At 42.9% G+C, this 15,532-nt stretch overlaps 1 protein-coding gene and 1 long non-coding RNA gene across 4 annotated transcripts in view; one reads left to right on the top strand and one right to left on the bottom strand.

Moving 5' to 3' along the window:
• The window catches only part of LOC105746719 (uncharacterized), a 30,633-nt gene extending 19,273 nt beyond the window's left edge, over positions 1-11,360 (bottom strand). The window contains exons 1-3 of one of the 3 annotated variants that reach the window (XR_009181979.2): positions 11,112-11,360; positions 10,674-10,849; positions 10,222-10,316 (exon numbers count right to left, since the gene is read on the bottom strand). This is a non-coding gene — a long non-coding RNA (uncharacterized lncRNA). The remainder of the gene's footprint in view (positions 1-10,221; positions 10,317-10,673; positions 10,850-11,111) is intronic. The other 2 variants (XR_011647101.1, XR_011647103.1) reach the window with 2 other exon arrangements.
• The window catches only part of SH3PXD2B (SH3 and PX domains 2B), a 117,831-nt gene that overhangs the window by 34,498 nt on the left and 67,801 nt on the right, over positions 1-15,532 (top strand). The window contains exon 2 of the mRNA XM_004464767.5: positions 13,350-13,430. Coding sequence (XP_004464824.1) covers positions 13,350-13,430 — 81 coding nt within the window. The remainder of the gene's footprint in view (positions 1-13,349; positions 13,431-15,532) is intronic.

Below are 15,532 nucleotides of genomic sequence, written 5' to 3'. Positions count from 1 at the left end.
AAGCTGGAAATCAACAACAGGCATCAAAAGAGAAAATTCACAAATATGTGAAGAAGAAACAACACACTCTTAAATAAATCAGTAGATCAAAGAAGAAATTGCAAAAGCAATCAATAAATATCTTGAGACAAATGAAAATGAGAACACAACACATCAGAACCTATGGGATGCAGCAAAAGCAGTGCTGAGAGGAAAATTTATTTCTATCATTGCTTACATTTTTTTTTTTTAAAGCTAAAATCGAAGACCTAACTACACAGCTATAGGAACTTGTGGGGGAAAAAAGGCAAACTATGCCCAAAGCAAGCAGAAGGAATGAAATAACAGATCAGAGGAGAAATAAATGACGTTGAGGACAAAAACCAATAGAGAGAATTAACAAAACTGAAAGTTGGTTCTTTAAAAAGATTAACAAAATTGACAACCTCTTAACTAGACTGACAAAGAAAAAATGAGAATATGCAAATAAAATCAGAAATGAAAATAAGGACATTACTACTGATCCCACAGAAATTAAAGAGATCATAAGAGGATATTATGAACAGCTGTACACCAACGAACTAGACAATGTAGATGAAATGGGAAAATTCCTAGGAACACACAAACAACCTACACTGACCATAGAAGAAATAGAAGGCCTCAGCAAACCAATCACAACCAAAGAAATTGAAAGAGTCATCAAACAACTCCCTAAAATGAAAAGCCCAGGAGCAGATACCTTCACAGGTGAATTCTACCAAGTATGCAGAGAAGATCTAGGGAAGCGGACTTGACTCAATGGATAGAGCATCCACCTACCACATGGGAGTTCCAGGCTTCAAACCCAGGGCCTCCTGACCCATGTGGTGAACCGGCCCACGCACAGTGCTGATGTGTGCAAGGAGTGCTGTGCCACACAGGGGTGTCCCCCACATAGGGGAACCCCACACACAAGGAGTACACCCCTTAAGGAGAGCCGCCCCACGTGAAAGAAAGTCCAGCCTGCCCGGGAGTGTTGTTGCACACATGGAGAACTGATACGACAAGATGACATAACAAAAAGAGACACAGATTCCAGGTGCTGCTGACAAGAATACAAGCGGACAGAGAAGAACACACAACAAATGGACACAGAGAGCAGACAACTGGGGGAGGGGGGTGAGGGGAAATAAATAAATAAAAATTTTTTAAAAAAAGAAGATCTAATAACAATCTTACTCAAACTCTTTAAAAAACTTGAGCAGGAATGAATGTTACCAAAATCATTCTATGAAGCCAATATCACCCTAATACCAAAGCCAGATAAAGATATTATGAAAAAAGAAAATTGCAGACCCACTTCCCTAATGAATAAGGATGCAAAAATCCTCAATAAAATACATACCAATCAATCCAACAACACAATAAAAGAATTATTCATCATGATCTAGTGGGTTTTATCCCAGACATGCAAGGTGGTTCAACACAAAATCAATCAGTGTGATACACCACATTAATAAATCAAAGAAGAAAAATCATATCACATGATCATCTCAGTTGATGCAGAAAAGTCATATGCAAAATCTAGCATCCTTTCTTGATAAAATCATTCCAAAAGAAGGAAACTTTCTTGACATGATAAAGGGCATAAATGCGGAAGCATATGTGGCTCAAATGATTGAGCTCCTGCCTACCACATGGGAGGTACTAAGTTAGGTTTCTGGTGCCTCCTAAAGAAGATGAGCAAGATAGCAAGCTGACACAACAGACAGGCACAGTGAGCTGGAGCAATAAGATACACTAGGAAAACATAATGAGAGACACAACAAATGATGGAGTAGAGGTGGCTCGAGCAATTAGGTACCTCCCTCCCACATTGGAGGTCCCAGGTTCAATTCCCAGTGCCTCCTAAAAAGAAAACCAGCACACAACAGACAGACACAGCAAATGCAAACAAGGAGGCAGGGAGAAATAAATAATTTTTAAGTGCATGTATGAAAAATCCACTGCTAATGTTGTACTCAATGGTGAAAGACTGAAAGTTACCCTGTTGAGATTGGGAACAAGACAAGGGTGCCCACTGTCACCACTGTTGTTCAATATAGTGCTAGCAGCTTTAGCTAGAGCAATGAGGCAAGAAAAAGAAATAAAAGGCATCCAAATTGGAAAGGAGGAAGTAAAACTTTCACTGTTTGCAGATGATATGATCATATACCTAGAAAATCCTGAAACACTGCAACAAAGCTACTAGAGCTAATAAATGCATTCAGCAGAGTGGCTGGATACAAGATTAATATGTGGAAATTAGTAGTGTTTCTACACACTGGTAATGAGCAATCTGAGGAGGAAGTCAGGAAAAAAATTCCATTTACAATAGCGACAGAACCAAATATTTAGAAATAAACTTAACTAAGGATGGAAAGTACTTGTGTTCAGAAAACTACAATACAGTGCTAAGAGAAATAAAAAGCACCTAAATAAATAGAACATTCCATATTCGTGAATGGGTAGACTTGTGATAAAAAGATTCAGTTCAATCCAGATAAAAATTCCAACAGCCTTTTCTTAAATCCAAAGAAATTCCATTTCTTAAAGAAATGGAAAACCCAATTATCAAATTTATTTGGGATGGTAAAGGGCCCTGAATAGCCACAAACATCTTAAAAAGGAAGAATGAAGTTGGAGGACTCTTCCTTCTGGACTTTAAATCATATTACCTAGCTACGGTGGTAAAAACAGCTTAGTACTGGCATAAAGATAGACATACAGACCAAAGGAACTGAATTGATGGTTCAGAAACAGAACTTCACACCTCTGGTCAAGTGATTTTTGACAAGGCGGCAAATTCACCCAGCTGCGACAGAACAGTCTATTCAACAAATGGTGCTTAGAGAACTGGATATCCATAACCAAAAGAAAGAAAAAGGACCCCTATCTCACACCTTATGCAAAAAGTAACTCAAAATGGATCAAAGACCTAAATATAAAAGCAAGTACCATAAAGCTCCTGGAAGAAAATGTAGGGAAACATCTTCAAGACCTGGTGGTAGGTGGTGCATTTATAAACCTAATACCAAAAGCACGAGCAGTGAAAGAAGACATGGATAGATGGGACCTCCTCAAACTTAAACACTTTTGTGCTTCAAGGACTTTATCAAGAAGATGAAAAGGCAACCCACTCAATGGGAGAAAATATTTGGAAACCACATATCCAAAGGGTTGATTAACATGCTGTATAAAGAGATCATAGGGAAGCATATGTGGCTCAGGAAAGTGGGCTCCCACCTACCACTGGGGAGGTTGCTCATTCAGATCCTAGTGCCTCCTAAAGAAGACAGCAAGCTGGCATGATGGGCAGTCCTGGTGAACTGACACAACAAGAGACACAAGATGAGAAACAATGAGAGACACAACAAAGCAGGAGCAGAGATTCCCAGTGTCTCCTAAAAAAGACGAGCAAGATAGCAACACAATGGACAGGAGCAGCAACCTGATGCAACAAGATGACACAGGAAGGAAAAACATAAGGAGGGACACAACAAAGCAGGAGTGGTGGTGGCTCAAGCAATTAGACACCTCCCTCCCATCAGAGGTCCCAGGTTCGGCTCCCAGTGCCTCCTAAAAAAACAAGGAAGATGAAAAGACACAGCAAGTGCAAACAACAAGGGGTTGGGAGAAATAAATGAATAAACAAATTTTTTCTCAAAAAAAGATCATACAACTCAACCATAAAAAAATGATCCAATTTGAAAATGGGCAAAAGATTTAAATAGACATTTCTCCCAAAAGGGAATACAAATGGCGGAAAAGCACATGAAAAAATGTTCGTTATCAGTAGCTGTTAAGGAAATGCAAATCAAAACTACAATTAGATACCATCTCAATGCCTTTTAGAATGGCCATTATTTTAAAAGACTATGGGAATGTAGAGTGGTGCAGCTTCTGTGGAACACAGTTTGGTGGTTCCTTAGAAAGCTAAATATAGAACTGCCATATGATTCAGCAATCCCTCTACTAGGAGTATATACACAACAGAAAACCGTGATGCAAACAGAATTTGCACACCAGCGTTTATTGCAACATTATTCACAATTGCCAAAAGATGGAAACAACCCAAGTCAAATGTCCATCAGCCAGTGAATGGATAAACAAAATGTGGTATATACATACAATGGAATATTATGCTGTAGTAAGAAGATATGAAATGGAGCACATATGATAACATAGATGAACCTTGAGGACATTATGCTAAATGAAATAAGCCAGATACAAAAGGAAAAATATTGTATGGTCTCACTGTTATCAACTAAATCCAAAGAAGAAGCACATGGAGTTAACACCTAGACTATAAGTTACTAGGAGCTAGGGTGAGGCCTGCAAAGGGGTGCTGATGCTTTCACTTAGCTTGACTGTAAAAATGTGGAAATGGATAGAGTTGATTGTAATGCATTATAGTGAGTATAACTAAAAGACTGGTTTATAAATGGGATTATGGCTGAAAGGGGTAGTTAGGGATGTAAATGTCAATTGAAAGAAAGCTAGAGAACAACCTAGGGACTGTATAACATAGTGAAGCAGAGGTGGCTGAGGACTGTGGTTAATAGTACAAATCCAAGAATGTCCTTCTATGAACTAGAGCAAATGTACGTCACTACTACAAGGTGGTACAAATATAGTGGTGCATAGGAAAAATACAACTAATGTAACTTATGAACTATAGATAACAGCAATATTGTAATATTTTTGCATCAGTGTCAAAGAAGGTACTATATCAACACTTAGGGGTCTATAATACAGCGTATGGGATTTTTTCTTTTTTCTTTTGGACCAAGGAAAACATTAAAAGGTTTACTCAGGCACTATCTGCACAACTCTGTGATGAAAGGTAGAGGCAGTGTGTGTACACTTTGGATAGAATGCAGTAGGCATGGGACTGTATAACAGTGAACCGTGTGGTGGCAGATGGACTGTGGTTAACAGGAAAATGTGAGAGTGTTTTCATGAACTGTAACAAATGTACATCACAATACTAACATATAGTGTTAATAAAAGAGAGTATATGGAAAAAAATACTCCAGGTGTATGCTGTGGACCAAAGGTAGTGGCAACAGCCTGATAATGCTCTTCCGTAACCTGTAACAAATGTTCACAACAGGGCGAGGTGTTGGTGGAGGGCGAGGTGTTGGTGGAGGGGTGATGTGTGGGAATTCTGCACATTATGCACGATTGTTTTGTAAGCTCACAACTTCTCTAATAAAAATAAATCAGTTGGCTTTAAAGGTGAGGGTTGATTTCTGAGCTCTCAGTTCAATTCCGTTGGTCTGTGTGTCAGTCCTTGTGCCAGTGGCTTTGTTTACTGTGGCTTTGTAATAAGTTTTAAGATTGGGCAGTGTGAATCCTCTAACTTCTTCCAGGTGGCTTTAACTATTTGGGGCCCCTTACCCTTCCATATATATTTGATGATTGACTTTTCCATTTCGGCAAAGAAGGTTGTTAGAATTTTGATTGGGAATTGCATTGAATCTGTAAATAGCTTTGGGCAGGATTGACATCTTAATGATAGTTAGTCTTCCAATCATGAACATGGAATGCCCTTCTACCTATTCAGGTCGTCTTCAATGTTTTGTAATTTTCTGAGTACAAGTCCTTCATATCCTTGGTTATATTTATGCCTAGGTATTTGATTCTTTTATTTGCTATTGAGAATGGAATTTTTTCTTGATTTCTTCTTCCAATTGTTCGTTGCTTGTGTATAGGAACAGTACTGATTGGAGGGGGATTGATCTTGTTATCCTGCCATTTGCTGAATTCATTTATTATCTCTAGGAGCTTTCTTGTGAATTTTTCAGCATTTTCTGTCTATGGGATCATGTTGTCTGCAAATAAGGAAAGTTTTACTTCTTCCTTTCCAGTTTGCATGCCATTTATTTCTTTTTCTTGCCTAATTTCTCTGGCAAGAACCACTACAATGTTGAATAACAGTGTTAAAGGTGAGCATCATTGTCTTGTTCCTGATCTTAGAGGGAAAGCTTTCAGTCCTTCACCATTAAGTGGGATGTTAGTTATGGGCTTTTTGTATATGCCTTTTATCATATTGAAGAAATTTCCTTCTATTCCTAGTGTTCTAAGTGTTTTTGGATTTTGTCAAATGCCTTTTCTTTGTCATTTCTAATGATCTTATGTTTTTATCCTTTTGTTTTGTTAATGTGGTGTAGTATATTAATTGATGTTCTTTTGTTGAGACACCCTTTCATACCAGGGATAAATCTTACTTGAACATGGTGTATAATTCTTTTAATGTGGTGTTGCATTCAGTTTGCTAGTATTTTGTTGAGAGATCTATATTCATAAGAGATACTAGTTTTCTTTTCTTATAGTATCTTTATCTAGTTTTGATATGAGGTGATGTTGGCATCATAGAATGAGTTAGTGAATATTCCCTCCTCTTCAGGTTTTTGGAAGAGTTTGAGCAGGTTTGGAGATAAGTCTTCTGGGAAGGTTTGGTAGAATTCCCCTGTGCTATCTTGTCCTTGTTTTTCTTTGCTGAGAGTTTTTTGTTTACTAATTCAATCTCTTTACGAGTAATTGGTTTGTTGGAATCTTTTGTTTCTTCTTGAGTCAATGTGAATAGTTTGTGTTTCTGAAACATTGTCCTTTCATCTTGGCTATCAATTTATTGGCGTACAGTTGCTCATAGTATCTTCATGTAGTCCTTTTTATTTCAGTGGAGTCAATAGTAATGCTCCCCTTTTCATGCTGATTTTCATTATGTATGTCCTCTCTTTATTCTTTGTCAATCTAGCTAAAATTTTGTCAATTAAAAAAAAACTTTTGGTTTGTTGATTCTATTGTTTTTTGTTTTGTTTTGTTTGTGTTCTATTTCATTTATCACCACTCTAATCTTTATTTCCTTCCTTCTGCTCTCTTTGGGTTTCTTTGCTCTTCTTTTCTAGTTCTTCCAGTTTTGAGATTAGCTTTTCCGATTTGAAATCTTCTTTTTCAATGGAAGCATTTAGAGCAATATATTTCCCTCTTAGCCTTGCCTTCACTGCATCCCATATTTCATTTGCCTCAAAATATTTCCTAATTTCATTTGCCTCAAAATATTTCCTAATTTCCCTTGTGATTTCCTCTTTAATCCATTGGCTATTTAAGAGTATGGTGATTAATAACCACATATTTGCATATTTTCCATTTCTCCCTCTGTTGTTGATTTCTGGCTTCATTCTGTTGTAGTCTGAGAATATACATTGTCTGATTTCAATACTTTTAATTTATTGACACTTGTTTTGTGACCCAAGCATATGGTCTTTCCTGGAGAATAATCTGTGTGCACTTGAGAAGAATGTGTATTCTGTTTTTGTTGGGTAAAGTGTTCTATATATGTCTCTTCGGTCTAGTTGGTTTAGAGTGTTGTTCAAGTCTTAAATTTTCTTATTGATCTCTGACTAGATGTTCTATCCATTATTGAAAGTGATGTATTAAAGTCTCCTACTATTAATACAGAACCATCAATTTCTTCCTGCAAATTTGTCAGTATTTGCTTCACATATTGTGGGGGTTAGGTGCATATATATTTATAGTTGTTGCATCTTCTTGTTGAATTGTTCTTGTAACTGTTTTTAACTTAAAGTGTATTTTATCTGATGTTAGTATCACTACCCCAGCTGTCTTTCGTTGCTACTTGCATGTTACATTTTTTCCATCCTTTCACTTTCAAACTACCTGTATCTTTGAATTTAAAGTACATCTCTTGTAGATAGCATATATAGTTGGGTCATGCTTTTTTTCCCATTCTGCCGATCTCTGTTGACTCTACAGTTTACTCCATTTATATTTAAAGTCAACACAGATAGGAGGGACTTTCTTCTGCGCACTTTTGCTATTTAGACTTTGTATGTCTTATACTTTTTTTTTGGTCCCTCAGTTATTCTATAAATGCCTACTTTTATATTTATTTGATTTTTTGTGTGTCATGCCATTTGAGTGCCCTCTCTTTTCTATCTGGCTATGTTTTTATTCTGTTTTTCTTGTGATTACCATGGGGTTAAACTTTAACATCCTAAATATATAACATTCATATTTGGTTTGACACCAACTTAACTTCAGTAGCATACACGCTTTAACTCTCTGTCCCCCACCTTTTTTTTGTACTTGCTAGCACCACTTAGATATCTTTTTACATTGTATTTCCAAAACCATAGATTTAGCATTACTTTTTATGCATTTGCATTTTAGCAACTGTAGGAAGTGTGAAGTGGCGCTAAATACCAAATAATACACTGCAATAATAATGGCATTTATAATTACCCAAAGGGTTTACCTTTTCCCGCAGGTCTTTGTTTCTTTCTGCCACTTTGAAGTAATGTCTAGTGTCTTTCCTTTCAGTCTGAAGAATTCCCTTCAGCATTGCTTGTAGTCTCATGGTGATGAGCTCCCTCAGCTTTTGTTTATCTGGAAATGTCTTAATCTCTCCCTTGTTTTTGAAAGAAAGTCTCACCGGATGTAAGTCTTGGTTGGCAGTTGTTTTCTTTCAGCACTTCAAGTATTTGAGCTCACTGCCTTCTTGCCTCCATGGACTGTGATGAGAAATCAGTACTCAATCTAATTGGGACTCCCTTGTACCTAATACATTGCTTTTCTTGTGCAGCTTTCAGAACTCCTTCCTTCTCCTTTGCATTACATACTGTTTTCAGTATGACAGGGTGTGTTTTTCTTCATGTTTATCCTGTTTGGTTTCTCTGGTCTTCTTGAATGTGCACATTCATGTCTTTTGCTGAATTTGGGGAGTTTTCTGCCATTATTTCTTTGAATATTCCTTCTGCCCTTTTCTCCCTTTCTTTTCCTTCTGGGACTCCCATAATGTGTATACTCTATGCTTGATAATGTCCCAGTGCTGTCTGAGGCTATTTTTGCTTTTTATAGTTCTTTTTTCTTTTTGTTCCTCAGCCTGGCTCATTTCAAGTGTCTTGTCTTTGAGTTCACTGATACTTTCTTCTGCCAGCTCCAGTCTGCTCTTGAAACCCTCCTGGGCATTTTTCATTTCAGGCATTGCAGTTTTCAACTCAATAGTAGTTGAGTTATAGTTCTGTTTTGGTTCCTTTTTAACATTTCTATCTCTCTACTAAGATCCTCATATTGCTCACTTATCACTTTCCTGATATTCTTTAGTTCTTTCTCTGTATTTTCCTTCATCTCCTTGAACATTTTAAGTTTTTTTTTAGGCTTTGTTTGGTATACCCACATCATTCTGGTCGTCTTTGTTGGTGTTTTCTGGATTTTTATCATCTTCCTTTAGATGGGCCATCATTTCCTTTTTCTTTGTCTTGTACTCTTGTTGCACACTGTACATTTTAAAACTTTAAAATGCGGACTCTGGAATTTATTCCCTGAGGTGTTGGTTTCTTGATGTTGTAACCAGCTGGTGATAAGACAGATTTTCTTGAGCTTCATCCCTCCTATCAGGAAAATCTGCCCAAGGCAAATGCAGTGTGCGGGGTTCTCCCTGTCCTTCTGGGCCTGCGCCTGGCTCTGGATGTTTGTCAGTAGTTTACAGGCGTTTGTCCCCTCTGTCTCTCAGGAGACAGCATCCCTCTCCCCAGTGTTGGAAGCCAGCCACCCTTTGCCCCAGCTTGTCTGCCTCTAGAGTTTCTTACACACCTTTCGTTGTCTCAACTTGCTTTTGCCTGAAGGGCAAATTCTGGGTGGAGGGGCACGAAGAGGAGACTCTCTCAAGTCAGTCTTTCCCAGTTGGAACAGGGCCAGGGACCCACGAATGGGGTGTAGACCGGCTCCAAAATAGTTCAGGGAGGGTGCCAAGAGCTTCTTCCACGGCTCCCCAAAACTGAGCCTTCCTGGCCTGCCTGACAAATGCAGCCCTTTAACTACGCTGCCCCGCCCCCAGCCCCAAGGACTCTTTAGGTCTCCTCCTCCACCCCGGCCTTCGTCTGGGGCGTGTTGAAACAGTAGTCGCCCTCAGAGCTGGGTCCTCAGCCATGCAAATCACTAATCAAAGGCCGTGATCAGTATCAGCCGTGCCCACACCTGGTCTCGGGAAAGAGGACTTTAAGGGCCCTCTGTCATCAGCAAGAGGCTGATGCCCACCTTGAGAGGGGGGTGGGTGCCGCTAGTCACCGCACAGAGAGAGCGGTTTACTGTCCTTTACCGTGACTTATCAGCCTCTTCTCCCACTCTTTCCTGGATGGTGTACAGTGCTCTTCTGGCCGTCAGAGTTTCAGAATAGTTCTCTGAGACAGTTCCTACCTGTTTAATAGTTGAGTCCTGCAGCAACTTACTCTGCCATCTTCCCACAATCCCCACTGGAACCTCTGGACTCTAGAGCCCAACTTCCTTTCTCTCTGCAAAAAGCAAAAAACAAAAATGTGTTGGATTTGGAGAGGCCACTCCTGGTGAGCTCCTTCACCTGGCAGTCAAATCTATGTCCCATCTGGTCCTTCTTGGTCTTTGCATTTGTCATCTCATCTCCCCTGAAAAACTTTCTCTTCTAAGTGTGTGGCCTTCTCCCTAGGTTTTGGCTCCTTTCCTGGCTGCTTGTCCCACGACCCTCCTGGAGCTTCTCTGGCTTTTTCAGTTTTGAATATGGACATCCTAGGAAGAATTCATTGGAAGACAGACTGACCAAAACCACTTTAGAAAACACTGCTGGATTCAGTACCCCACCGCCCCCGATCTGGTTTTCTTGTTTTTGCACTCACCATCTCTTCCTTCCTCTGCTGCTATATAAATCTTCTGTGTCCATCAAATTATACCATGTCAGGAAGCAGATGTGGCTAAAGCGACTGGGCTTCTGCCTACCACATGGGAGGTCCTGGGTTTGGTTCCCAATGCCTCCTAGAGAAGGCGAGCTGGCATGACAGGCAGGTGCAGCAAGCTGACACAAGATGATGCAACAAAAGAGACAAAAAGAGGAAAGACAATGAGAGACACACCAAACCAGGGAGCTGAGGGGCTCGGGTGACCGAACACCTCTCTTCCACCATGCGAGGTCCTGGGTGGGTTCCCGGTGCCTCCTAAAGAGAAGACAAGCAGACACAGAGCACACAGCAGACAGACACAGAGAGCAGACAGTGCCTGCCAACAAGGGGCAGGGATATAATAAATAAGATAAATCTTTAAAAAAAAAAAAATTATACCAGGCGACTCCAAGGTGAGATGCCTCTCCTATCTTCCTTCCTGTGTTAGTCAGAGTACAAGTGTCAGAAACCCAACTTATACTGGCTTAAAAAATTCAGGAAGGTGGGTGTAGCCCAGGATTTATTAGCTTGGGAAACCGGACAGTCCTGGAGTAGTTTAGCTTCAGGCAGACTGGACCTAGGGGTCGGTGGGTGACATCAGGAATCCACCGTTTTCTGTGTGGGCTTCATTCTCCGACAGGTTCCTCCTAAGTGATAACCCCAGTGGCTCCAGGTCCACATCCTAAGAGCCCAGCAACCTTAGAGGAAAAAATAACTTGACTTTCTGAAGAGGCGGGGCAAACATCTAGGCCTGGCTCTCAGTGGCTCTGATTGGACCAGCTCAGATCATGTGCTTGCCTCTCAACCAATCACCATGGTGGGTGACTGACACCCGCCTCTATCTAAGGGGTGGGGCTGAGGGTGGGGAAGGAGGTTGCTCTGAGAAAAGTCAGTCTTCTGATGGGAAATCGTGGGTAGGAAAGAGCAGGTGTCCACCACCTGTGTGGTGGCTCTCTCCCCATTCTGTATGTGTTGTCTCTCCACGTGGGCCTTCAGCTCTGGGAGCAAGGGCCCTGCCTGTGGACCTCGTGACCTCTGACACCAGTGAGTGTTTACGTAGCATTTCTCCATTTCCAAAGAGCTTTCACATGTATATATTTTAAATTGTCATAACTTTACCAGAAGTAGAACTTTGACAGCTCCCATTTTATGGGTGGATATGAGGCAGAGAAGAGAAATGACTTCCCCAGGGGACACACAACCTTTGACTGTGGAGCCAGGAATGAAATCCAAACCAGTCCACCCCTGGTTAGGGCCTGTCATAACCAGGTGCTCTACCTGCTGCACAGAGGGCCAGCCAGCGTGGGTGGGTTTCCAGGTACAAAGGAATGGAGCTGGGAGGGATGGGCGGCCCCTTGTTGCAGTCATTTTTCTTTTGTTTGTTTTGTTTTTAGAAGGTACCAAGGTGCGGTCTTTTTAACAATAGATCATTTGTATGCAAGCCAGGGAGGGGTTCCAGGTGGGCTGATCCCTTAGCCGGGTGGAGCCAGGGTCTCCAGCCTTCAGCTCTGACCTGCTGCAGCCCAGTTTGCCCAGAATGGTCATCAACATGTTATTTTATGTGTGCTGTGGCTTGTGACAAAGGTTGGAAGCCCTGTCCTGTAGTTTAGAAAGAGTACCCATCCTTAGTGTCATCAGATCCTCACATCTACCCTGGGAGTCAGGCAAAGTGAATGTTGTTAACCCAATTCACAGATAGGGAAACAGAAAATTAACTTGGCCCAGACCCCAATTGGTGGAACTGGCATGATGGCTTAGCACGTGGGAAATACGAGATGGCTAAGAGCTGTAGATCAGCGCGGTTTTTCTTGATGAAAGTCCAGGTTTGTTTGTTTGTTTAAAGATTTATTTGTTATTTATTTCTTTCCCCTTCCCCCTCCCCAGTTGTCTGCTCTGTGTCCATTCGCTGTGTGTTCTTCTGTGACGGCTTCTATCCTTATCAGTGGCACCTGGAATCTGTGTTTCTTTTTGCTACGTCATCTTGTTGTGTCAGCTCTCTGTGTGCGCAGCGCCATTCCTGGGCAGGCTGCACTTTCTTTCACGCCGGGCCGCTCTCCTTACGGGCACACTTCTTGCGCGTGGGGCTCCCCTACACGGGGGACACCCCTGCATGGCAGGGCACTCCTTGTGCGCATCAGCACTGCGCATGGGCCAGCTCCACATGGGTCAAGGAGGCCCCAGGTTTGAACCACGGACCTCCCATGTGGCAGACGGGTGCCCTAACCACTGGGCCAAGTCTGCTTCCCAAAAGTCCAGGTTTTAAGAATGACTGACAAAATGGCCAGCCCTGTAGCCCTCTGACTTGAGTGGGAAGAAAGAAAGCAAACAGTGCTGAAAGTAGCAGCTACTGTGGACCTGAGGGCTGTGCTAATGGTTCCACATACTCGATTTCACTGACTCCTTTTCACAGCTCTGGGGTGTAGAGTGGAGGCGGGGTTATTATACTCATTTTATAGATGAGGGGACCTCAGGCTCAGAGAGAGCAGGTAACATGTCTAGAGTCATGTAGCAGGTCAGTGGCAGAGCTGAGATTCCAACCCCAGTCTTTCTGGCTATGAACTGGGGCTCTGTGCCCACATCCTGGAGACAGAACGCCCCTCTCGAGTTAACACACGTCTCCTTCCGTCCCTCCCGCAGGTCTACATCATCAGGGTCACGTGGTCCAGCGGCTCCACCGAGGCCATTTATCGGCGCTACAGCAAGTTCTTTGACCTCCAGGTGAGGAATTGGGGTCTCCATGAGCTGCTGGGTGGGAAAAGGTTTAATACTCGCTGCTGTGACTGCAGAGCCCAGTCCCTCACTGACGATGGACAGAGTGTTCTTTTTTTTTCCTGAACTCAAAAATTACATCTATTACTTTGGAAACACAGCAATGTGTCTTAGGGCGTTATGCTTTGATCTTCATTATTTTCCTAGTCAGAAGTGTTCCTCTTGCCTGTTCCAGAATGGAAGGTGATCTGGAGATCATTTCTGTATGGCTCTGGAGTCCAGATTTTGGACATGTCCTTTGACCAGTTCCCTCTTTGCCGGTGAGCTCAGTTGGTTAAGACTGACCCCTGGGGACCCTTCAGCTCTGGAGGTGGAACCGCATCTCTCGTCTCACCTCGGCCTCCTCTTTCCCACTCAGGCGTCAAGCTGGGCCCCCTGGATCGCCTGCCACCCCCTCAGGGCGCCACAGTCTCCCTTACCCTCAGGACTTGGTGTTTGCTGTTCCTTAGCCCGGAACGCACTCTCCGTGCCCTCCTGACCCCCGCGTTGGCTTCGGGGACTCCTGTTGCCCTTCAGGACCCCCATCCTCATGGGCACTTTGACTCCCTGCCCCCAAGTGAAGGGCACCTCCCCTGCATCCCCACAGTCTGTGCATCTCTCTGTCCTAACTTTATATTGACGTTGTCTGCTTGTCTGTCTCCCTCTTGACTGGCTCTCACGGGCAGCAGCCACCTCCTTCCCCATCCCCTCTCTCTTTAATGCTGAGTTCAAGGCCTAGCAGACAGCCTGTGTGCAGTCAGTGTCGTGAATAATGAATGAATCAATCCATCAATCAGCAAACAAACACCGAGCACCACGCCAGGCTCACAGGGAGCCAGGCAAAATGTGGACAGCTCAGTGAAGCGACTTATCCATGAGTTAGTAGCTTCATCTTAACATCACCAGCTCAGAGAGGTATGTCTACAAAAAGCCGCAGTTCCGCTCGATACGGTGTGCGATGAGATGATACAGGCTATGGAGTGATACGGTAATAGAAAACTGCCCGGCTTCCTGCACTCACAGGCACTCCCTGCCACGTAGTGAGGGCACGTCCCCTTCGGGCCACGCCAGGCCCCGTTCTGTGATGACTGACTTCTCTTCCTCCCTGCGTCACTTAGGAGCCATAGAGTTGCGACCTGACAGAAACCCAACTCAGGTGGGCCTAAGCAGAGGAACTTTCTGGCTGGTGTAACTGCACGTCCCAGGAAAAGAAACCTTCCACGCTCGGGTTCTCTCAGTGTCACCTGACCCTGCTTCTTCCTTCCTTTCGCACTGACATTCCTACTTCCTTGCAGCTGGCTTTCTCCTCACATCCCACGTGGTTGCAAAATGGCTCCAACAGCTGTGGGGCTTCCACAGCAGCAGGAAGGCGTGAAAGTCACTGCCCAGAAGTCCCAGAAAAGCTCATCTCTGTGTTTCGTAGGCACTCCTCTACGCCAGGCAATATGGTTGGTGAGCACGAGGGCCGACAGGCTCAGACCTGGGTCCTTGCCCCACCTCTGGAGTCAAGGGGTGGGGCTGGAGAGAAGATTTGCCAGCAGCTGTGACCAGAGGAGAGTGGACATTTCTGAGCGGTCAGAGGACAGCTGCTGGCCCCTGCACACTGTCCCATCTCTTCACATACTCTCTCAGCAAGTTGGGCGCTATTAACCACAGGCATCCTTGATTATATGGACCACATCCGTTCTTGAAAACATGTCCAATCGAGAATTGTCAGAGGCGGAAGCCTGTGTTCCATGTTTTTAAAAAGAGAGGGATCATAATGGGCTCCTAACTGGTTTCCCCAAACATCCCTAAAGCAATCTCAAATGCCTGCCTCACAAACCGCCGAAGGCTTTTGCGTAATGTAAAGCAGTTGAGACACAAATTACCTCATTTAAAATATAATGAACTCACTGGTGATGTGTTTGTGTTCAGTATACCAAATAAATGGTATCGAACACGAATTACGTTTTTCTCCTGCTCGGCAGCAAAAATACGCTGAGTGTAAGTACACAAGGAAGCAAGATGTTAGAGATGCTAAGATACCATTTCAGATGGGCTCGGCAGGAGCAAACCCTGGGGCCAGTCCT

This window comes from Dasypus novemcinctus, chromosome 2 (genome assembly GCF_030445035.2).
Source record: "Dasypus novemcinctus isolate mDasNov1 chromosome 2, mDasNov1.1.hap2, whole genome shotgun sequence".
NCBI lineage: Eukaryota > Metazoa > Chordata > Mammalia > Cingulata > Dasypodidae > Dasypus > Dasypus novemcinctus.
The sequence above is the reverse complement of the archived record's forward strand: the minus strand, read 5'-3'. Positions and strand labels throughout refer to the sequence as shown.